General features: G+C 40.2%; 1 protein-coding gene across 5 annotated transcripts in view; it reads left to right on the top strand.

The window, feature by feature from the left end:
- The first annotated feature begins 830 nt into the window (after positions 1–830).
- Positions 831–24,034, top strand: part of EYA1 (EYA transcriptional coactivator and phosphatase 1) — a 339,983-nt gene continuing 316,779 nt past the window's right edge. For 3 of the 5 annotated variants that reach the window (XM_032296321.1, XM_032296319.1, XM_032296320.1), the window contains exons 1-2: positions 1,066–1,141; positions 13,207–13,311. In XM_032296321.1, the coding sequence (XP_032152212.1) occupies positions 13,279–13,311 (33 nt within the window). In that variant the 5' untranslated portion in view covers positions 1,066–1,141; positions 13,207–13,278. Of the gene's footprint in view, positions 1,142–13,206; positions 13,312–24,034 lie in introns of those variants that run through there. The other 2 variants (XM_032296318.1, XM_032296325.1) reach the window with 2 other exon arrangements.

The following is a 24,034-nucleotide window of genomic DNA, read 5'->3' as shown; positions in this document are numbered from 1 at the left end:
TGCTTTCTACTAAGGCCCTTTTGCTTACACGATCTCATTGGATGTGAACAATTGAGTGGGGGATGGGGAAGGGGTTTCATTGGAGGGAGAGAAGAGTCAACATTGTGATGCTCACTGAGAAGTGATGAGTCCTTATAAGAGCAAATCATCAAGGTATTTGCGTATCTTTCACTGCTCCTGATTGGATTCCCCAATCAAGTAAGAGGAAATTCCTGGAGAAGGAACATCTCAGATTACTGGCTTGCAATGGATGCTTCTTAATCCAATGCTGAAATACTTTGCAGGCTCAAAGGTTCTTCAGCTCCCCTTAAGTTACAGAGACAGGGGAAATTTGGGGTTACAGAAACTTCCCCCTATCCTCCCAAAGCGCCCCTTGGTGCAAAGAAAGACAAAAAGTTTAAAAGAAAGGATATTAGGTAAGGCCTGGACATTTAGCCAAGGCTCCCCTGCCCGACATTTACCGTTCTTGGCCTCAGTTCTGCTATGTATAAGAAGTTAGAATACATACCTTTAAGATCACTTCTAAAGTTATTTTAATCCCAGATGTTTTCATCAGTTTCAGGCTGACCGAATATTCCTTTACATCCAACCTACAGCCCCTCGCCCCAAATCACCAAATCACTCCACCCATCCTCCCCTTCAGGACCTCCCCAGGCACACCTAGCTCCCTCGCGGTGACACAGCTAACCCACCACCCACTCCTTCTGTTTCTGAGGCCTCTCCTGTAGAAAACGCTGCAGGGGCCAGGCGTCCAAGACACCACGCGGGGCAGTGGGCTGCAGGCCCAGGCTCCTGCTGCAGAGCGGAGGGGCGTCGGGCCCAGGGAAGGGGCTGGGGGGTACGGGGGAGGCCTAGGGGTTTTGGGAAGAGGGCTTCCCTCTCCAGCGCCAGCCCTGGTGTCTCTGTGCACTCGGAGCCGCGGGAAGGGCGCCCCTCGACCGGAGGCACAGGCGCATTTAGAAAGGAAAGAAAGAAAAAGCCACCGCTGGCTCGAATTTCTGGAAGCCCGAGCCAGGTTTTTTACCCTAAACACCGAGGCGGAACCCCTCTTAGCGCTGCCCCGGCGTCTCGGTTACCCATTTTCGGTTTGCTTTTGGAAGAACCGGTTCCTCAGCCCCGCTTCGCCGCAGTAGTGACACGAGTAAGTGCAGCCGCGCTGCCCGGGCCCCCCAGGGTCCCCCGCGCCCCGCGCCCACTTTCCACCTTGGCCAGGGGCGGCCGGGCTCCCGCCCCGCCCCGCCCCGCCGGCTTCGGCCTCCAGTTGGGTTGCGGTAACGAGGAGACGTTGTTGTGAAACTAAATCTGATCCTGGGCTCCCAGGAGGCGGCCGAGAGTCCGGGGCCGCTGACGCCCGCGGCCCTACCCCGGGGCAGGAGGGCAGCCATCGGCGCCCCGGAAGCCGCTGAGGGGCGCCCCGACTTCCAGTGAGCGTCGCCCGCGCCCCAGCACGCCCCGGCCGCCTCCGAGGCCGAGGGCACCGCCGTCAGGTACGCGAAGCCACCTGGAAGGGCGCGGGGCGCGCGCAATAATGGGGCCTTGCGCAGAGGCCGGCAGGGGAGAGGCGCGGCCGCCCGTGGTCCGGGGCGTCAGGGCATCGGGGCGCTGCACGTGGAGGGATGTGTCAGGACCGGTTTGTTTTCCTTCGGGGAGGTGGTAACTGATTGGGAAGTCGGGGGACGTAGGGGAGGGTCCTCTCGGCCTGATTTGATGTTGTGATTGCTGTCTTAGACACGTGCGTGCGCTCGAAGCTGCAGTAATGGGAAACATTTGGAGGACAGCCCGGGGAAGGCAGATAATTAGTTTTAGCGCTTTCTGGCCCGTTCTTTCCTTTGGCCAAAAGTGGTTTGATTGGCCCAAGTCAAAGAGGCGAGTTAAAAGAAGTAGAGATGAATTGGAGGGGTCTACTTTCAGATAACCGTTATTTCAGTAAATAATTAAGAAAGTAAAGAAAAATAAACAAGATCTCTGCTTTACCTTTCATGAGAGTTGGGGACAGGTGGGTGGGAATAATGCCTGCTGTGTAAACACTTTTTGTCGTTTCCTTTGTGTTAAGGCCCACCAGACTTTTGTGATGGTAGCAAGGTTGACTAATGCTCCACAGGTAAATCACCTCATAAAACCGAAGGCATCTTTAAAAAATTCCAGTGGGAGAGGGACTGAAATCTGCTATGAAGTGTGAACTGATTATATAGTCAAAATAATCTGGCTGGGTGTGGTGGCTTACGCCTGTAATCCCAGCACTTTGGGAGACTGAGGCAGGTGGATTGCCTGAGATCAGGAGTTCGAGACCACTCTGGCCAACATAGTGAAACCCTGTCTCTACTTAAAACACACACAAAAAATTAGTTGGGCGTGGTGGCCTGTGCCTGTAATCCCAGCTACTTGGGAGGCTGAGGCAGAGGAATTGCTTGAACCAGGGAGGTGGAGGTTGCAGTGAGCCGAGATCCTGCTACTGTGCTCCAGCTTGGGCGACGGAGTGAGACTCCGTCTCAAAAAATAAAAATAAAAAAGAATCGGTAGAAAGTGTCTACTAAGCACAGAGGATCCTGACTATGAGTGCGGAGTATAGGAATAAGGTAAGAGCAGGACGTCCATGTTGGTCAATGAAGGCATTCTTCCATTGTCCTGGGTCTGTCCTTTTAGTTGTTTGTTCAGCTGCTATTGCAAAATGTCCAATATACCAGACATTTTGTTACATGGATAAAAATGGTTTCTGCACTGAAAGAGCAAGCAGTCTGGTGGACAATTGTGACCCAGTCAATATGACTGGTGCTCAGATGGGGAAAAAAATAGGTGTGGAAGGCTTCCTGGAGGAGTGGCTTGAATGAGACTTGGAGACCATATAGGACTCCAGGTGGAAGGGGCATTGGCCAGGTGGGGAGTTGTTGGCACTAGGGGCATCTGGGAATAGTTTGGGATAGCTGCAGGTGAGCAGGAGAGGCCTAGGGTAGACACTGATGTGCTGGGTGGGTAGCTGGGGCTAGATTTGAACAGGCATGGATGTCAGACCAAATGAAACTAAATTAGACCTGTTCCCTGCTCAAGAGTGAGCCTGGTATAACTTGTGTCACCATTGGAGAAAGCAGAGAGAAGTGTAAAGGCCTTGGAGAGAAAGCAGAGAGAAATGCCAATTAAAATAGGGAACAAAATAAGAACTATGAAAAAAAAATCTAATAGTGGAATTATTTTGCCTGTAAAGAAGTTGAGATGTATACAAAAGATAATTAAAGAGAAAGGTGTTAAAATAACAGTATTGATTGTTATCTTAGTAACCTGAAATGCAACTTCTAAAAGTGTCTAATTTTTCTTAGGAAACTGAGTTACATGATATAGCTACTTTTTTGGATATAAAAATAGGCAACTGAGTGTGTTGCATTTTGGTTTTTTAACCTTTTATCCTTTATGAAGTTCTTATCATCCACTCACACATATTTATTGAGCATGTAGTATGTGTAGTGTGCATCGTCAGTTTTTTCCATCCTATTAGATGGCATTAATGCCATTGTACTGATAAAAAATAACAGGCTCAGACTGGTTGATATTTCCAAGATTATAGAGTTGGTAAGTGCCAGAGTTACAGACTTAAAGCACTACCCTACTGCCCTGAGTTTTCAGTCTACCCTTTGGCTCATCCAGACTGGCTCTGCTTTTGGCTTTCTCCCCATCATCATTGGTATCTGTGACTTGAGAGAAGAAAGCTAAAGTGATGAATCATTTTTAGGTTGGCATATTGCACAAAACTGGAATGGATATCCCTGTCATTGGCTTATGAAATCATGAGTCAAAGAGAATCTGAGTGAGCTTGACTGATAGGCAGAAACTAGCAAGATGAGAATTTCACAGAAATGAATCAGTTTCCCAAATATAGAACAGAGGAATTACTACTTGAAAACACTCAATTTACAGAAGTATTTGAGTGTCCCTAAGCTCAGTAAGTGCCAATGGTGTTCAGATCTAAAGGTCATTGACCAACAGGCAGGTTCTCTGGAGGAGGATCAGAAAGTTAAGTAACTCATTTAAAAAAATGTACAATCAGGTTTGTAACTCATTTAAAAAAATGTACAATCAGGTTTCAGCCCTAGAGAGCAGAGTCTTTAGAAAAGATTGTAATCTTCAAATATTTCAAGGACCATTTAGTATAGAAGGATGTTGAAAGATTGTGTTGGTTGGCTGTGTCCCCACCTCCACCCCCCAAAAAGAAATATTGTGTTGGTACAGAAGAAAAACTGACCTTAGAGAAGGCGGCTTTCATGATTTGACTTCAGTTTAATATAAGGAAAAGCATTCTAAAGACATCCAGCTCTGGTCCAGGTGGCTTGACAAGCTAGTCCAGAGCAGGAAGGCCAGTCTTTAAGAAGCTTTTAGGAGGTGGGTTTCTGTTCCCAGAACTGTTCATGTAGAAGCAGTTGGCTTTCTGCCAAGGATGTTTCAGATGATGACTGCCCTAGATTCTATGACTTCCTTCTGTGACCCCATCATGACATCCTTTGCCATGTATATTTCCATCAAGTTATGCCACCCATTAACTTTTTTTCTCATAGTATTGAGGGGAGACTGATTTCTTGAACCTTTCTGGCTTTGCTTTAATGTGAGTTGCCCTTTCGTTTTAAGGAAAGAGTGAAATTCAAAGAAAGCCTGAGTCAGGGCCTGTTTTCTGACAGCTTAATACTTTCTCCATTACTGTCTTTTTATTTTTGGTTTTTTGGCCCCTGAGACTGCACTCCTGCAGTCTAATTCCATCAGTCACTCCTTGCTCTGGTCAAGAAGCAATGAAAAGTAAGAGTCAGCAACCAGGAAATGAGGAAACTCCTTTGCTAAACTTGAGTTGTGGTTATCACAGGTTGGAGTTGGGTGTTAGGAGTAGAGCAAGAGGGCATTTATTTTCTCTTTCCTGATTTAAATACTAAAAAAAATTAAACCTATGGGATCATATCAGTTATTTTCATATCAATTGATCCTTAATATTAAAGAACATTATATGTTTTTAATCTTTATCTCTTAAAGCAGATGTTTTGCAGCCCCTTCTTCATTTCCACACCTAAAAATGAATATTTTTGGATATTGAACTATATGATTTACTCAAGTAGGAATAAATCTCACCTGCATTTGAGAGGGATATTGGTGGATGAACACCTAAACAAAGATCAGCACTAACATCATGTTTAATTTGGAAAGGCAAGGGCTAGATAATATGCCGAGTGAAGAAGGTAGTCACCATTTATCAGAAACTAAACTACAGTTTCTTATTTCCTTGATGGTACTAGAAAAAAAGGTTGATAACTTATAGGAATGTAAGTTGTGGCATATTTTTAAAACTCAGCTTTGTTAAGCTTATAGCTCAATGAGTTTTGACAATTATATAAATCCATGTAAATACTACCCTTGAGATACAGTACACTTTCAATACCCCAAAAAGTTCCCTCAAGGCCACTCTGCAGTTCATCGCCCTCCGAACTCTGCTCCAGGTAACCACTGTTTGCTTTCCATCATGGACAAGTAGTTGTGGTATGTTTTTAACATATTAGGAGGTATTTGGTGGTAGATCTTTCTAGATAAAAGTAAACGATAAATGTAAAACCCAAAACTATAAAAACCCTAGAAGAAAATCTAGGCAACACCATTCTGGATATAGGAATGGGCAAAGATTTCATGAGGAAGACACCAAAAGAAATTGTAACAAAAGCAAAAACTGACAAGTGAGATCTAAAGAGCTTCTGCACAGCAAAGGAAACTATCAACAGAGTGAACAATCTACAGAATGGGAAAAAATGTCTTCAAACTATGAATCTGACGAAGGTCTAATATCCAACATCTATAAGGAACTTATATTTACAAGAAATAAAAACAACCCCATTAAAAAGTGGGCAAAGGACATGAACAGACACTTTCCAAAGACATACATGTGGCCAAAAATCATATGAAGGAAAGATCATCATCACCGATCATTAGAGAAATGCAAATCAAAACTGCAATGAGATACCATCTCATACCAGTCAGATGTTTATTATTAAAATGTCAAAAATTAACAGATGCTGGTGGGGTTGCAGAGAAAAAGGAATGCTTATACTCTGTTGTTGGGAAGGTAAATGAGTTCAACCATTGTGAAAGAGTGTAGAGACTCCTCAAAGACTAAAAAACAGAAATGCCATTCAACCCAGCAATCCCATTACTGAGAATATACCAAAGGAATGTAAATCATTCTATTATAAAGACACATGCACGTGTATGTTCACTGCAGCACTATTTACAATAGCAAAGACTATTTACAATAGCAAAGACATTAAATCAACCTAAATGTCCATCAGTGGTAGACTGGATAAAGAAAATGTGGTACATATACACCATGGAATAATATACAGCCAAAAGAAGAATAAGGTCACGTCCTTTGCAAGAACATGGATGGAGTTGAAGGCCATCATACTTAGCAAACTAATGCAGGAACAGGAAACCAAATAATGCATGTTCACACTTACAGGTGGGAGCTGAATGATGAGAACACACATTGGGGTCTATTGTATGGTGGAGGGTGGTAGCAGGGAGAGGATCAAGAAAAATTACTGATGGGCACTAAGCTTAATACCTGGGTGATGAAATAAGTACAACGACCCCCCATGACACAAATCTACCTATATAACAAACATGCACATATAGCCCTAAACTTAAAAAAAAAGCAAAGGAGGACATATTTTTTTTTATCTCTTCTCCTTTTGAATAAAGTAAGAAAATTCATCATTTAGTGGTAGTCATTAATTTGGACAGCAGCAAAAATAACAAATGAGCGGAGGCAGTTTTGTTATTTTAAAACTGATCCTATAGACTTAGTAGGCTGAGAGGCTATTTCTGTGATATATTGTATCAAAGCATTTGAGGAAGACTAGCAATGCCCTAAATTCAGTGGATGCACAGAATCGATATATCCTCCTAGTAAAATTACAAATCTTCTTATGTGTGATTAGATTTTGTTTTAGATGATTTTCTCTTGGCTCCCTGAATTTCCTCATTACATCATACAGGCTTTATAGGACAGTGGTTCTCAAGCTGTGTACATACCACTCCTCAAATTATGGGTGTGCCACCAATCATAATCAATTGGCACTTATTTAGAGTTTTCTTTTTTTTTTTTTTTTTTTTTGGAGACGGAGTTTCGCTCTTGTTACCCAGACTGGAGTGCAATGTCGCGATCTCGGCTCACCGCAACCTCCACCTCCTGGGTTCAGGCAATTCTCCTGCCTCAGCCTCCTGAGTACAGGGACTACAGGCACGCGCCACCATACCCAGCTAATTTTTTGTAGTTTTTTAGTAGAGACGGGGTTTCACCATATTGACCAGGATGGTCTCGATCTCTTGACCTCGTGATCCACCTGCCTCGGCCTCCCAAAGTGCTGGGATTACAGGCTTGAGCCACCGCGCCTGGCCAGAGTTTTCTTAGTGTTGTTCACATAGTAAGTGCAATATTATATTAAAATAATTTGTAGGTTTAATGTTCTTGAAAATATAGTTTGAATTTAATTTTAGTTACCAAATAAGCATGTCGTCATTCTAAGTAGCATCAGTTCATCTGACTTTTTACTTGCCTAGCATTTTCCATCTGAGGTTAGAAGGAAGTCACATATGGTGGAAGCAGAAATCTGGTCATATTTACTTTGAAGCCTGTCTATTCTTTATAAACAGGCTTCATCCTTAAAACTTTAACTCAGCAGTACCAGTAAATTAGTGGAAAGTTTATAAAAAGATATTGGTGTACACATTTATTTCTGTAGAAACCACATCTACAGCTAAGACTTTCACCAAGGTAGAAACCAACTTTTTTTTCATTAACAGCTTCAGTGGTTGGGATGTACCCCTTTTACTATTTGAAAGACTGATGAGTATATGGTTTCTGAGTCTCACTCATCTGAGTATACCCAATCTCTGTTTCTTTGATATAACCAAATTCCTTCGGAAGATGAAGAAAGCACAGAAGAGGTGACAGACATGGCACCTTGTGGCTTCTGGAGCCATGAAGGAGTGAGTTGAGTAGGGCTCTGGAGGTTATTTATCCAATGTTTCATTTCACTACAGGCTTCTGTTTGTAAATTTTCTTAGAAGCCCCTTGATTTGATATGTTTATTCAATCTGTAGTTGTAGTCTTCTGGGGACTTATTTCAGAATAGCCCTTTTCTTCTCTATAAAGCAATGTTCAACCACTAGTTTCCTTCTGCTTCTCAGGAATGTTAGAAAACTCAGCACTTGGTGAGAAGGCAAGGAGTAAAGTGATGGTGTGTTGTAATGAAAATATTCTTTCATCCAAGGAGCCACAAGTTATTAACAGTATCTGATGGGTCTCTGGTTCATTAGACATGAAAAATGTGGCATCTAAAATATAATCCATTTTTCAAAATCAGCAGGAAAAATTACATGTCATGTATAAAATAAAAAAGAAGTATCATTTTCTTCTCAAGCCTATTATCCCCCACCCCCACCCCCACCCCCATCCTATTTTTCTTCAACCTGGGAAGTCTGTCCCAATGGCCTGGCTGGCTTGACCCTTTCTCTGTCTGCTTCATGTCACCATAATCTACACTTTTTCCAACTTTTCTTCTCCCAATCTTTTGTTCTGAAAATAGCCAGGATGTTTGTGGTGAGCTAGAACTAAAATAAAAATAAGGTTTACCTGTACAATGGGGTGCTATTGCTCATGTTATCAACTGCCTGGCTTTAGCTGATAGATGGAATAAAAATGATATATCTGTGTAGGGTGAATATGGATTTAATCTGGCAAGCTTTAGATTCAGAGCTCTTTTGCGTTTTGTTTTTTTTTTTTTTTTTTTTTTTTTTTCTTTTCTAAGGAGTAGGGGCTGTTTGTAGAATTGGGGAGAGAGATTGGCAGCCCAGGGAGAGTTTAAATCATAGCAGGAATGTACAGAATAGATTTTTTATTTTATGTACTTTGAAGATTCTGTGTTTAAAAATGTTCCGTATTTTGAAAATTAATAGGCTTATGGATTGCAATAGGGATAAAATATCACTTCCAAATATGCATCGCTGAACTCTTATCAGTATAATTACAATGTCATCACCAGTGGCCCAACTTCCTAAGGCTTCTGGGCCCCTAAGGGGGATTTTGTATTATTGCAAATGTTTGTCAGATTGTAGTCTCAATTTAATGTTTTCCTGTAGAGTCTGTTTGATCAGTACCTAAATCTAACATTTATTGCCATAGTTTGTTTGCTAGGATGTGATTTCAACTCCTTTCCAACCCACTCAACCTAGAGTGCCAAATGTAAGACAGTTCCTAAAACTTCCATTATTCCTGTATCAGGTGAGATTACCTAACAAAATTTGCTTTTCATTAACAGTCCAAAATCTTGCTTTCTAAAGCATCGCCTTCATTCATGGTCAGCAGTGATCATGACTAAGTTCTCTTCCTCCACTTTCCCAAGCTGGGTTTCTTTGAGGTTAGGATTGAAGAAGGCAGAGTTCCCTAAGGTTTTGGAAAGATCCATTCAAATGTGGACATCATTCCTCTTTCCTTGTTGTCTAGGAGGCCTTCTGCTGTTCCTCATGCCGCCTGCCCATTCTGCTCAGCAACAGATGCCCATGCAGTCATCTGGCTTGGTACTATGAATGCCAGTCAGGAGCTCTACCACCTGGAGCTGTGGGTGCCCCTACTATGTCTCCTGTGGGTTGTGGAGGCCTTGGAAGGGGCTACATGCCACTTTCTGCTCTTCTTAGGTAGCCTCATGTAGCTACAAAATATGAGAGTTGGGCTATCATTAAATGCATGTCCAGCCTAACGCTGTGCAGCTTTTTCTCCGTGTTTTTTTTTTTCAGCTGACCCCCCCTTTTTTTTTTTTCTACTTAAGGGGATCGTGCAGTACATTTCAGGAAGGGGCTTTTCCTCTATGCTTAGGGTGAATAACCCAGAATGTTAGACTTGGTAGGTGGGGCCCTAGATGCCTCTTAGTCCTTGTTTCTTTATGAAGAAAACTTTCACTTCAGTGGACAATAGAAGGGTAGGATTCCATTGTGTACAACTCCAAGGGGCACCCCTGCTCTGGAGGGTACTATCATAGTTGACTCAAAAGTGGGTAAGTAAAGGATTTGGCCATTTTGGGTAGATGTGTAAGTGAGTGATTAACCCCGTTTCCTGCTTTGACAAGTGTTGGTCTATGAATGGGTAACAGCCACTAGACTTATGGCACTGTCTGCAGGGGCACCTCTGACACCAAGGCAGCTGCCTCTGGTACTCCACATATCTCCCCAAACAAACGTCATCCCACTAATCCTCTGTCAGTGTGTCCTCCTACCTAATCTATACCTAGATTATCCTACCTGGATAGTCTTCTCCTTTTCTAGAAACCACTCCTAGGTTTAAACAAAGCCTCTAAGAAGTTCACATCTAAGTTCACCTCCATAAATGCTTATGTGTATGTCTATACAGTTTGATGACATAGACTACTCTCTACGTGTGTAGGTAGGCAGGTAGGTAGGGTGACAGATAAACATCAAGTCACCAGTTTTGCTTGGACCTGTTTCTTAGGATGCTCGAAATAAAGCTCCGGGCCAGAAATTTGGTGGATGTTTTCCAAGTTGAGTGAATGATGGCACCACCATTTAACTGCCCACTTAATTCTAGCTCAAAGTTTACAAGTATTCAAAAGTTGTCATGTATCAACAACATTTATTTATTCACTTTATTCATTCATTCCAAATACTTAATGAGTGCCAGATGTGACTAGAGCTAGAGAGTAAAGCATGGTCTTATCCCTCTTGGAGTTGCAGTCTAGCGGGAGAGACAGGTAAAGAAATAATTGCAATCCCACTAGATGAGTGCCATAATGGAGACAGGCTTATTTATAAACCATGAAAGATCAAGTCCAGCAAGGGAATTAAAGGTTTACCAGAGCCAGGCTCCTAAATATCAGTAGACCCAGTCATGTCATATATTTCATCGTTTGGATTGACATGTAGAAATCTGGAAACAACTATACTGATTTAGCAAGCACTGGAGGATTTGTAAATAAAGTCCATGGCTCGCTGTAATTTTTTGAGTCTTGAGTGGTAGTCTTTTTTACAGGAGGCATCTACCTGAAGTCGATGAATGCTGACTGTTTCGACTTCTCAATAATCTGTCCTTTCTTTTTAGCCCAGGAAACAGTAACAAACATGAAATTTGGTACAGAATAGTTTCATCTTCAGCAGAAATAAAATTACAAATGAAATACCTTTCATGCTCATGTAACTTGACCATTCTTAATACCTTAAACTGTTCAGTAAGTTCAATATGGAAATATGGGAAAGAAACACATGGGAAATAATCCTGGAATATCAAATGTACAGCTTTTGATTGAAACGTGTTCACAGAACAGGTATGGAGAGGATGGGAATTTATGGGAACTCAGAGGCGGCTTTGTCTTAGACCTGCTCCCTTCTGTGAGGAATGAGACTGGGCTTTGTCTTACCTCATATAGGTGCACTGTGGGCAATTTATGTGAAAGCACTTGGTCAACTGTAAAGCTTTTTGCCAATGTAAGGCAGGATTATTATCATTATTTTAAAATCCCACCTTGGTGCCTGGAACAGTTAATGTGCCTCCTGAGAGTAACTTAAGCAATGAAAACAGTCCAGGATAGTCTGTAATATCTCTTCCCTAATTATGCAAAGAATCCTCTAAAAGCGATGCTGTTGAATTTTAAGATTCTGTTCTGCAATTGTGTAAAATTCAAAATAGAGTGTTATTTTTTTGGTGTGACATACCATGAATACATTTATGTGATTTTTATTTACTCACAGCTTGACATTACAAAATTGTTTCTTGTTAAAATCACAAAAACATAGTGCTTTAGTATGGCTTCTGTAAATTTTAAGAATCCAGTTATTTACATTTTATGTTGTCCAAAAGCATCAATTTTATGTTGACAGTGGATTGGGCATATGTTTGCAGCATTGATAATGAGCAAAACAAACAAGTGAGAATTCTCCTAGGACTTAAAAATTACTTCTTAAATAAGCCATGCTTGGAATATTTTACCTGAAAATTATGTGTGTAAATATGAAATTATAAAATATGAAATAGTTGTGTAAAATATAAAGCTGCAAGATACTATTCAGTTGAAATTTCTCATTTCCCAGATGAGACCACTGAGATTCAGACAGCCTATGTTATTCACATGAGATCATTCAGCTGTTTAGTGGCAGAGTCAGAACTTGAATTGAAATCTCTTGACTTCCACCCACTGCAGTAGCTTTCCTAACAGGCGAGCATGCAGAAATTCAAGTATTTTTATAAAAAGTGATACTGAAATTGCACTACTACATGTTCTCTGTTGTGTAATTTTATCTTGGGTAATATTAAGATTGCACTTGACTTTTTTGCTTAAAATTACATGTATACTTAAATATCTGCATTAGTATTTATGTGAGAGGTGAATAATTTCTCAGTTGCCAAGCCCAAGCAAGAAAGCCTGAGAGTATCTTTTGAGTACCTCATTTGAGTATGAGCACACAAATTAATTCTGAAAGTTAGGAAATTAGAATGGCATTTGGATGGCTATATTATCTGTTTGAAGATAGCTACATGTAGAAATTTATTTTAAAATACCACATGTGTTGTCCATGTTTTGAAGCATCCCCCAAACCCATTCTTCCTGAAGGTGTTGAGTCTGAAGGTGCAGACTTGATCACCCATGAAACTGTGACCTAATGTAAACTTGCTAAGAAATAGTATAATAATATCCTTGCCCTAAGGGTAAAACACTCAATGCTAGCTTTTCTCTTTCATCCTTGCTCAGACTACAATCATATTTCTTTGCTAGTATTTCCTCTTTGCATTGTGGTGCAGCTGACGTTGATAGATAGCATGGAAAAACTAAATTCAAAAAGAAGAAAAAAGAAAAGAAAAAAAGCTCTTATACTGTTGGCTCAAAAATAACGTGTGCAGAAAGCTCTTTAGCTGCTTGCCCTGCCCCCCTACCATCCTTTCTTTCCTTGGGCTGCAGCTGCTGACCGCAGGCACAACTGAGCTATAATTTGGCCACATTTGGCTCATGTAAATTGTGATAAACAGTAAGCCCATAATATTTATTTTAAAGATTCATTCAGTGAAGGTAAGTGTTCTTGACTTGTGTATACATGCTGGTAAATGGAAAGCTGCAGATGTGAAGACCAGCTCTGAATTGCATGCCACACAATTAATACGACTGCATGATGCTCTGTTGTTCACAGGTGCAGGGGTGTTGGAACCCTTTGAAGAAGTGTGTAGCTAATAGCCCATACATAATTCAGAAGAAGTCTTCAATGGAAGACCCCCGGGGGATAAATGGACAGTCTGTAAGTAAACAGAATGTCAGTCCGAAGGAAAGAGTTATTACTTTTAAAATTATAATGGCATTTTTATTGTAACTTGAGAATCTGGAAATTTCTCAAAAGCTCTGTACCAATATACCAATTTTTAATGATTTTGAAGGTTATGAATTGAGGAGTATACTATTTCATCAGCCTAACCTAATTTACATCTTTTATCAGAGGTATCAGTTATCAAAAGCAGAGTCATAGCAGAAAAACCTAACCTTAATATTATGTAATTATCCCAGTATGCATAAGATAATTTTTAGGCTTACAGTTTCTTTGACTCAGGGAAAACATATATTTGTCTCATAAAACTTAAATTACTATCAGTTTTTTGGATTGTTTTATATGTATTTGTTTTATGGCTATACCTGTGTGTTTGTGTCTTCAAAACAGGTGTTTAGTGACGTTTCACAGTTTGATGATCTCTTCGATGGGCCTTAAAATAAGAGAGCCTTAGATCCTATTTTGTTTGTTGACTTGTGAACAGAAGAGAAAGGGTTCACAGATTTTCTAAAGGTTTTTATCTGGAAGAAAGAAAGCTACCTTTGGTTCATACAGGAATATTCCCAGTTAGGGATCATCTTACAAATAACTTTGAGTTATACAGAACTTGACTAATTCAATGAATTTTAGTTTTTAGAAAGCATATTTCATTAAGTTAAAGTTGTTTTCTTGGAAAGTTTCCATAGCAACATGTGGGGCGGCATCCGTGATTTTGCATTGTAAGTTCCCTGGTCAGATATGATGCTTTCAGACCCGTGATTTCATAGCTCATCTTTGTTCACAGTGGAATTCTTACAAGCCTGAAGCATGATCTTTAGTAACACTGTTGTGGTTCCTGTAAATGTGTGTTTTACAAGACCTATTGGTATTATGCAATAAGCAGGAACTGCTAATGGATGGGAATTTTAATAACAAATGGTCAAGTGCTATGAAAGTATCTTTGCAGTCACACTGTATGCAATTACAGAGTGTATTTATGGATCACAAGTCAACTTGTGAGATAATTCACATAAAGCACTTTGAGATCACTTTGTATCATGTAGCTTTCACCCTAAACAGAAAACGAACTCAACCCATTTAATTCATTCGTTTGTTTGTTTAAAGCTCCTGTGATGGATCTGTGATATTTGAATTTATTATGTTAAAATGCATTTTAGTTTATATAAAATTAATGAAAACTAAACTCATTAATAACTTCTTACTGCCACGTTTTATGAACTCTGCTTCCTAGATGGAGGTAAGTTGATGAACTGGAGAATCACCAACTAATTTAATAATGTCTGCAAAGAAATGCTGCCAATAATGTCTCCTTTGATACCTTGTATTGCGCAAATTCTAATTTAAGATGGAAGACATTAACTAAGATTTGAGACTAAAATAACAAATAGGTAAGAAATGTAATGATTAAAATAATTTATTTCGGCCATCAAATAAAAGACGTGAGAGGGCAATCTAATTGCCTCTCATTTTGTCTTTTTTTTTGTTATGTGAGAGTGAAGCATTTTCAATCTTCAAAGATATTTGGCTATCTCAGAGGTACAGAGCATAAAAGGAGTATTTTTCATGGACAAACACTGTGTGACACTGATTGGAGAATCCGTGTCCTGGCAGTTTGGCAGCTACCTTAGCCAGGAGGGGTCACGGTCTTTTCACAGGGCCCCGTGTGAAGCCTTGGGTGGGCTCCTCGGGCTTCCTTTGGCTCTCAGGTTTCTCCTTTCCTTTAGGAAGGTGAGGAGGGAGGCTCAAGTGGGGAAAGAGGCTAAGATGGGAAGAGAACCTAGAACATAGCTGAAAGCATTAAGGTTACTCGAGAATATAAAGAATTTAAAGGTGGTTGTGCCACTGTACTCCAACCTGGGTGACACAGTGAGGCCCTGTCTCCTTATAAAAAAAAGAATTGAAAAGAGTCCTGGACCAGTAAGCAGAGTGCTCATAAACGACTGAATTTTCCCTTGCTCATCACGTTCATCTTTTACAAGTTTATGTCACAAAAACTTTTCAGCCATATTCAGAGTAAACCCCTGTGCTCACTTCAACAGTTAACAGCATTCTGCCATTCTCATTCCATCTTCCCATTCCCGCTACCTACTCATCACACCACCACTGAAAAATGACTGTTTTTCTTTACAGTTTTTTAAGATAAAATGTACATGCATTAAAAGGCACAAATCTTAACTGTCCCATTTTGACAAATGGATGTAGCCATGTAATCTACACCTTGTGTCATAAATTGGAACATATCCATCTTCCCAGAAAGCCCTCTCGGACCCTTCACACTCAACACCTCCTCAATACCCATCCTCTGACACCACAGGCAACCACTGTTCCAATTGTTTCTACTTTTGATCAGTTTTGCCTGTTCTAAAAGTTCATGCAAATGGAATCCTCAGTGTGTTTCTGGCTTCTTTCACTTAGGACCACATCTGTGAGAGTCATCAGTGATGTTGCGTGTCTCTGTAGGTTATTCTTTTTTATGGATGAGTTGTATCCATTATACATTCTTTTAAAAATATAGAAAATATATTCCAAGCACTTCTCTGGGAACCTTGATTTCTGTATCTATTAAATGAGAAAAGTGAAATCCATATAACCTAAGGCCCTTTCCAACTTTATTATTGTGTATCTCTTTCTTACACTTTATAACCCTTTGCTCACAGAATTACACATGCTATAATGGTGCATTCTGGATTGTGCCTCTTCTAGTAAGGCTGAAATAGTTGCCTCCCTAAGCATATTTCTGATAGGAATAGGACTTTGGTCTTGTTAGAAAGATGATATGAAAAGGAAAAAGAAAACTTAAAGTTTTTCCACACAATGCCAGCTTGCAAAGCATATTTGTAACCCAACATGGGCTATTATTAGTATAATATTATGAATATTTATTGCCTTTGTAAACAGCAATTCTTTCTCAAGTCTCAATGGTTCTTTTTATACTCCGTAGATAGACAAGTGACAAGATTCAAAGAGAAGGTGGCGACACCTCTTCATGCCTTTCTTTTAGCTCAGATCTCTGGGCTGAGGAGGAGGTTGACAAGGGCTACCAGAGTACTTCTGGCTCCATGATATCTGGTGAGCCCAGAGAGTCTCTCTCTCTGTGGGAGAGGAGTTTCCCTGTGGTTTCATTGGATGGGAGGGTGGCAGTGCAGGAAGCCCTTAAACAAGGGTGTGTTCATTCTTCATCCTGGTGCTACCACTGTCATTGTGAGATTTGAAGCTAAAAATTCTGAGGGGACTGATGATACTTGAGGGAGGGGAAATAACTAATTGTGTGAATATTGGAAAGTGCAATAGTCCTATCATGTAGGCTCTTGACCTAGCAGAGCTTTGGAAATGTGACTATCCTATGCTGAAAGACCATGGGCAGAGGTGAAGCTACTTCTTATTTTGATCCTTTGTAGACACAACCCTGAGTAGAAATGTGAAATCAGAAAGTCCACCTTTCTAACTCTGAAGTGTTCTGCTTATATGTCTCCTGCATTTAGGAAGAGGCAGTTACATGTATGATTTTGTAAGTTCTGTCCACTCCTCTCTTCGCCTCATGAGGACATTACGGAGGGAGGAGGTTTGCGGGGTTTCACATCACTTCTATCATGATCTTGGCCACTCCTCTATTCACCTCTGAGGAGTTCCCATTTGGCTGGGAACTCTCAGAAGTCATGGCAGTAGGACTGCTGATCCCTCAGTGGTTGTCCCGATCTAAGGGAAGCACTTGAAACACAGGCACCGAACAGCTGAGCTACAGCCACTTCTTTCAATTTCTTTAGTTTATGAGGATTTCTAGAAAGAAAATATGTCAAGATAAAAAAAAAAGCACCTACTCACTTTTTAAAAGTGAATTTTAAAAACAAATCATTCTATTTTCCTTATGAAGTTGTGAGGGCTGCAGTTAATAACCCAACATTCAATAACCCAAAACCAGAGTCTGAATCAAATAGAGAGCCTAGTTTTTAGAAACTACATTTTAGATTTGGAATCACAAGACCTGGTTTTACCTTTTACTAGTTGTATGACCTGGGGCAGATTTATAAGCATCAGTCTCTTCTGCTATAAAACAGGTGATAATATTTGCCTTCTCTAATTTAAAATCACAATTTTGTAGGTCAAGTGGGATCACGTATTCAAATGTTCTTTGAAAACTGAAAAGCATAATATAACTCTAATGCACTTTTTATTGGAAACATCTCTAGAAAAATGTGGTCATGAATAAAAAATTATCTGGCCACCTGCAAGTCTACAATACAATTTTTAAAATGTAACCATCACACCTGCATCAGGTCTTATAAACACCAATCCTGCATATGTTTGATCCTGATGTTGTTAGCTCATGTATTAGTGGGGAGAATTAGGTCTCCTGAGACTCTAAAAGGAGAATTTGGTTATAAATGGTAGATAGTTAACTTACTTTTCTTTTTTTTGTTTGTTTGTTTTTGAGATGGACTCTCACTCTGTCTCCAAGCTGGAGTGCAGTGATTCCATCTCTGCTCATTGCAACCTCTGCCTCCTGGGTTCAAGCAATTCTCCTGCCTAAGCCTCCTCAGTAGCTGGGACTACAGGCATAGGCCACCACACCCAGCTACTTTTTGTGTTTTTAGGAGATAACAGGGTTTCACCATGTTGACCAGGATGGTTTCTATCTCTTGACCTTGTGATCTGCCCCCCTCAGCCTCCCAAAGTGCTGGGATCACAGATGTGACACGCCTGGCCATTAACTTACATTTCTTTCAAAAATTTTAGATGACGATATCCTAGATCTTTTTGAAATAATTTTACTTTAGGTCTCCATTGTAATCTCATTACTGTATCTCTTGTGTCTCCTTTAAGTTATGATAAATTTGAAGTATTAACAGCAGCTTTTGCTGAGATGCTGGGTTTTGCAAGAAAACTATTAAAGAAAACATGTATGTACCTTATTCCTGTACTTGGAGATTCTAGAAATAAAAGGTGACATTTAACTAAACTGTAAAAATTAATTTTTTTAATAGAAAGAAGCACACTCTTTAGCAGAAGTTATTAAACGTAATTATACAATTATAATATACATGTAGAAGTCAAATTAACTGGAAAATTTTAGATCACAGTTTCATTTATTCAGCTTCACCCCAAGTAAGATATTTTATATAAATGAAACTTTTAGATAACTTAAATGTAAAACCATGGAATCCAGGGATTTAGAATTTTATTTTTTAAAGTGGAGCATCTGAATTAGAATCCTGCATTTATTTCTTAGGACTTCCGTAACAAAGTACCACAAATTGGGTGTCTTAAAATAACAGAAATTCATTACTGCACAGTTCTAGAGCCTAGAAATCCAAATTCAAGATGTTAGCAGAGCCATGCTCCCTCAGGAACCTGGAGGGGAGCCCTTCCTTAGCTTCTAGGAGTGCTGGCCATCCTTGGCTTTCTATGACTTGTAGCTACAGCACTTCAGTCTCTGCCTAATACTGTCACATGGCCTTCGCCCCTCTTACATCTGTGCCTCTCCTTCTCTTCTTATGAAGACATCAGTGATATTGGATTAGGGCCCGTCCTGATGATCTCATCTTAATTTGGTTACATCTTGTAAAGACCCTGTTTCCAAATAAAGTCACATTCACAGATACTAGGGATTAAGACTTCCACTTACTGTTTCTGGAGAGATACAATTCAACCCATAACAGAAACTAATAAGAATGTGAGGCTAAACCCTTATCTATCCCCCTCCTTTCTCAGCACCTTGAATAAGTCTAGTTTATGTGGTTGCAAGTAGTAGAACTTACCATGAAGTGGCATAAGCAAACAATAGGAAAGCCTTAAGAACGACGGCATTTGGGGAATTCAGGTAATTTTCTTTCTCTTTTTCCTACAAATTTAATTCAGTCCTCTTTTTGTTTATAGACTAGCTTTCTCTGTTCCCCTTCACAGTACTGGCTAACCAGCATGGTTTACACATTACTGGGTCATCCACCATGCAGGAAGAAGCCTCTGATTGGTCCTGGATGCGTCACGATCCTGTGGATGACAGAGCAGGGAGCTGCAGCAGAAACACTGCAGTTCCCAGAGGAGTGGCTGGGCAGACCACCCAATAGTTGGCTATTATGGACCTTCAGAAAACTCCCAGGTTTGGATCATTGAAGCACCAGTTTGAAAGCACATATCTGATCCTACCTCTTCATTTGATAGATGGGGAGATTTAACCTTTGTTATACCATCACCTACATTCTAAACATTTGATGGAAATATCTAATCATGAATATATATAATTATTTTCTAACACTTAAGGTTTTTTTTAAACAACTATCAGTTATAAGCTATATCCCTAGTATACTAATTTTTCATCTTCCTGTTCACCTGTGAGCAATGATGATTTGTGTTTTCAGCATGAAGCAGTAAGTCCTAGAGCTGGGGTAGTCTTTTCAGTTGTGATGGGTACTCAGAAAATAGATAATAGTTTGAATTTGGAAGGTAGTTAGGCATAGTGAAGAGAACCTTGACTTGGATTCAGAATTCTGGGTTCTGTGTCACAGTTTATTCTAACGGTTCTTTCAAGAAATAACTTTATGAAAGTTATTTCAATTTCTAAGCCTCAATTTTGTTTTTCACTTGTAGAGATAACAGATCTATATTGCTGGCTCCCCATGATGTATAAAGATATCGTATGCCAAAGCATTTTGTAAACTATAAAGCAGTATGTACAGCCACTAGTGTCAAGGCCAGTGGGGCATCTTTTTGGAAAGAACGGGACATTTCAAGTCAGACACATCTGCTTCAGTCTTAGCTCTGTACTTGGGCAAGTTTTTTCACCTCTCCAAGCCTCAGTTCTTTATCATTTGTAAAGTAGGCAAAATAATACCTTTCTTGCATGATTGTGTGATTAAAAATAACATGAAAGAAATACCATGAATGAGAGCACACAGATTCTGGACCTCAACTTCTTAGGTTCAAATTTGAGCTGGGATGGCCTTACTAGTTGTTATTTAATTAAAATATATTTGACTGGGAGAATAAGGTACTACTCTCTGTTAATTTTGATGTAATGGATGGACATTCACAGGGTTAAGATGAGGTTAGGACTTGCAATATCAGACCACACTGGAAGGAATTAGGCAAAATTTTTCATTTGAACAGGCAAGGCTGGGTTGGGCACAGTAAAGGAGGCTGGGACAGAATGTGATCTGAGGGTTTCAAAGAGACTGGACGTCAAAGTTCACATTGGGCACCAGGTTGTATTAGCTGTTGGGTATTTTCAGTAAAAAATAAAACCTTGACAGGAAAATTACTCCAGAGCCAGGACAGTGACATGTTTATATTTCCAGGGCCAAACACAATGTCAAGCCCTCTATGTGCACTCAGTAAATGTTTGTTTATCTGAGCTGGCCAACATCTTGTGTTCTGGTGTAGCTCACTTGGTCCATATGCACCAAACAGATGGAGTGTGACAAAGATGAAAATTGCTTGTGGCTGATGCTGGAAAGAAAGAAAAAAGGGGCCCTAACCATTGAGATTCATTGCCCCTGATGTCTCTGATCTGGCACTCTTAACGTGTAGGAGTCTGAGGGTGTAAAAAATGTGAACTGGTGTCAGTGAGCAGTTAGCAATTGTAGCATGTGGATCTCTCTGAATAAAAGCCACAGACTTACACACACAGGCTGTGTGTGTGCGTGTGTGTGTGTGTGTGTGTGTGTGTGTTGGGTGGGGTGGGGGTGGGGGAGAGGGCTAGGGAGGGTGGTTTAAAAACTTAAAAGAAAAAGAAATCTGGTAATCACCAGAAGTGTGAGCTACAATAAGAAAGCTATTCTGGTATAGCAATAATACAATTAACTTATTCTATAAAGGACCAGATAGGAAATATTATAGGCTTCCAGGCCACAAAGTCTATCACATGCATTCAGCTCTGCAGATGTGGCATGAAAGTTGCCTTAGACATATGGAACAGTCCCAGGATAATGTTAATGCATATAGATAAAATGAGGAACCATGCGTTGTTCTGTTGTTACCCCAGTCAGCCCTTCTTATCTGGTGATGGGATACAGAACTTGTGAATAAAGAGGGCCAACTTAAGGGGCTGCGGCATCCAAGGATTTTGCTTTCTGTGAGAGTTCTGGAACCAGTCCTCCACAGATACCCAGGGATGACTGCCCCTGGATGCCAGGTGGGTTTACCACTGTGTGCCCTCTTCTCTCAAGATTTCTCATTTTGTTCCTATCAGGCTAGCCCTGACATCTTGAATACGACTCTTTCCTCTCTCTGGGTCTCATTTTCTTTATTTATAAAATGGAGAATTTGGGAGATGATCTCTTCTAACACAGTATGATTCCACTGGTGTCCTTATTGTATTGAATAACTGAAGTTAATAAAGTCTTTGCATCACAAAATAAATGTGTGGTAGTCACCAAGGGATGGGCAGGAAGACCAATCATCAAATTCAAGCACCCGTGTTAACTCAGGTACTCAGTTTGGTGATCCAGTTCCATAATTCCTGGATTGCATTTAAACCCTAGTATGACACATTTCTATACTTCTAAATCCTGCTTGTCTATTTTTCTCCCAATCTTCTTCATTCCTCAGCCAATGAATCTTACTGTAGAGCCCATAGCATATCTTTATGTTGACTCTAATGTGATGATTCTTTGATATCCACATTTTATTTATGTATAATATCATATACAATGTTCCTATGATTAATTTTAAAACATGCCTAGAATAGTGGTAAAGAAGGATACATTTTATATCCCATTCCTAGGATGTCTTTGTGGTGATTTTAGAATATGTTCACAAATGCTTTGATATTCCTCCCTTTTTTTTTTTTAAAGTTAATGATTTTTAATTAGGGAAATGACATGACAGGCAAGTGTTTAAAAATAATGAGGAAATGTTCAGGCGCGGTAACTCATGGCTGTAATCCCAGCACTTTGGGAGGCCGAGGCGGGAGGATCACGAGGTCATGAGTTTGACACCAGCCTGGCCAACATAGTGAAACCCCATCTCTACTAAAAAATATAAAAAATTAGGTAGGCATGTTGGTGGGCACCTGTAATCCCAGCTACTCAGGAGGCTGAGGCAGGAGAATCCATCTATCTAGTCCTCTACTAAATTTACCTAAACATGAAAACAGAAATGTGGATAGGATGGGTGAACTTCTGAAGCTTAAACTTGCAAAGCCAAACTACTTAATTTAACAGGAAGAAAGCAATAAAAGCTCAGCAAAAGTTGGGTGGCATCCCATAGCTTTAAATGTATCTCTCTGCTGACCAGACCTCTCCCGTAAGTTCTAGATTCATACATCCAGCTGTGTCCTCATCTCCACTTTAAGGTCTAATGAGCATCTCACACTTAAAATACCTCAGCAGAGCTCTTCCTTTCTCCTGCTACCAAACCTGCTCCCATCCCACCTCCTCCCAAGTTCTGTCTTAGTGTGTGATGCCTGGGAGTCATCCATGCAATTAGTATAACTTAATGTTATGTGTGATAGGGTAGTTGCTTGTTTTCTTCAATTTTAAAAAATTTTTCCAAATATTTTTAAATAACTTGATACTTTACAAATGCCAGAAGAGTATGCTTGAGAGCCTGATCAGTCTTGGACTAATTTGCTATATTAAGAATATAGCAGGGGCTGGGCGCAGTGGCTCATGCCTGTAATCCCAGGACTTTGGGAGGCTGAGGCTGGTGGATCACCTGAGGTTAGGAGTTCAAGGCTAGCCCAGCCAACATCGTGAAACCCCATCTCTACTAAAAATTCAAAATTAGCTGGGCATGGTGGCAGGCACCTATAATCCCAGTTACTTGGGAGGCTGAGGCAGGAGAATTACTTGAACCTAGAAGGCAGAGATTGCAGTGAGCCAAGATTGTGCCACTACAGTCCAGCCTGGGCAAAAGAATTATATTTACATATATATATATATGTATTTCCCTAGGCATGACCACTTTTTATTCTGCATTAACGTTGATTAGAGTATCAAAGATCTCTACATTAAGCACCTTAAAGACAGAAACTGCTTTGTTTTCCTATGGATTACCCACACTATCAATAAATATTTTAGTTATGCTATAAGGAGTTACAACAAGAAAGCTCCATCCAATCAGTTTAGAAATTGAAAAATAAGGTGTATTCTTTGGTGCATAGTCCTATTATTATAGAAACACCAGCTCTAAGGAGTATAGATATTTTCTTTTTTTAGAGGCAAAGTCTCACTCTGTCACCCAGGCTGGAGTGCAGCGGCACAATCTCAGCTCACTGCAGCCTCGACCTCCCAAACTCAATCTTCCCACCTCAACCTCCCAATAGCTGGGACCACAGGCCCACAACAGCATACTGGCCTAATTTTTGTATTTTTTGCAGAGACAGGGTTTCGCCATGTTGCCCAGGCTGCTCTCGATCTCTGGATCTCAAGTGATCCGCCTACCTCGGCTTCCCAAAATGCTGGGACTGCAGGTATGAGCCAGTGTTCAGCCTAGTTTTTTTTTGTTTTGTTTTGTTTTTTGTTTTTTTTTTTTTTTTTTTTTTTTTTTTTGTAAAACTTATTTCACTTCCATTCAAATATTTCTCCATGATCAAGGTGAAAGTCTAATATTTCATTGTTATAGAACCAGGATTATCTTAATACTGTGGTAGACTCAAGATGCAAGAAAAAGTATAAAATGAGTCCAAATTAAGTGGAATTTTAAAAACCAAAGGGCAATAATGAGATTGTAAAAACATTGTTCAATAATACTAAAAGCTAGT

This window comes from Sapajus apella, unplaced genomic scaffold, assembly GCF_009761245.1.
Source record: "Sapajus apella isolate SASKATOON/1434 unplaced genomic scaffold, GSC_monkey_1.0 scaffold35, whole genome shotgun sequence".
NCBI classification, from domain to species: domain Eukaryota; kingdom Metazoa; phylum Chordata; class Mammalia; order Primates; family Cebidae; genus Sapajus; species Sapajus apella.
This window is presented reverse-complemented; position numbering and strand designations above follow the sequence as displayed.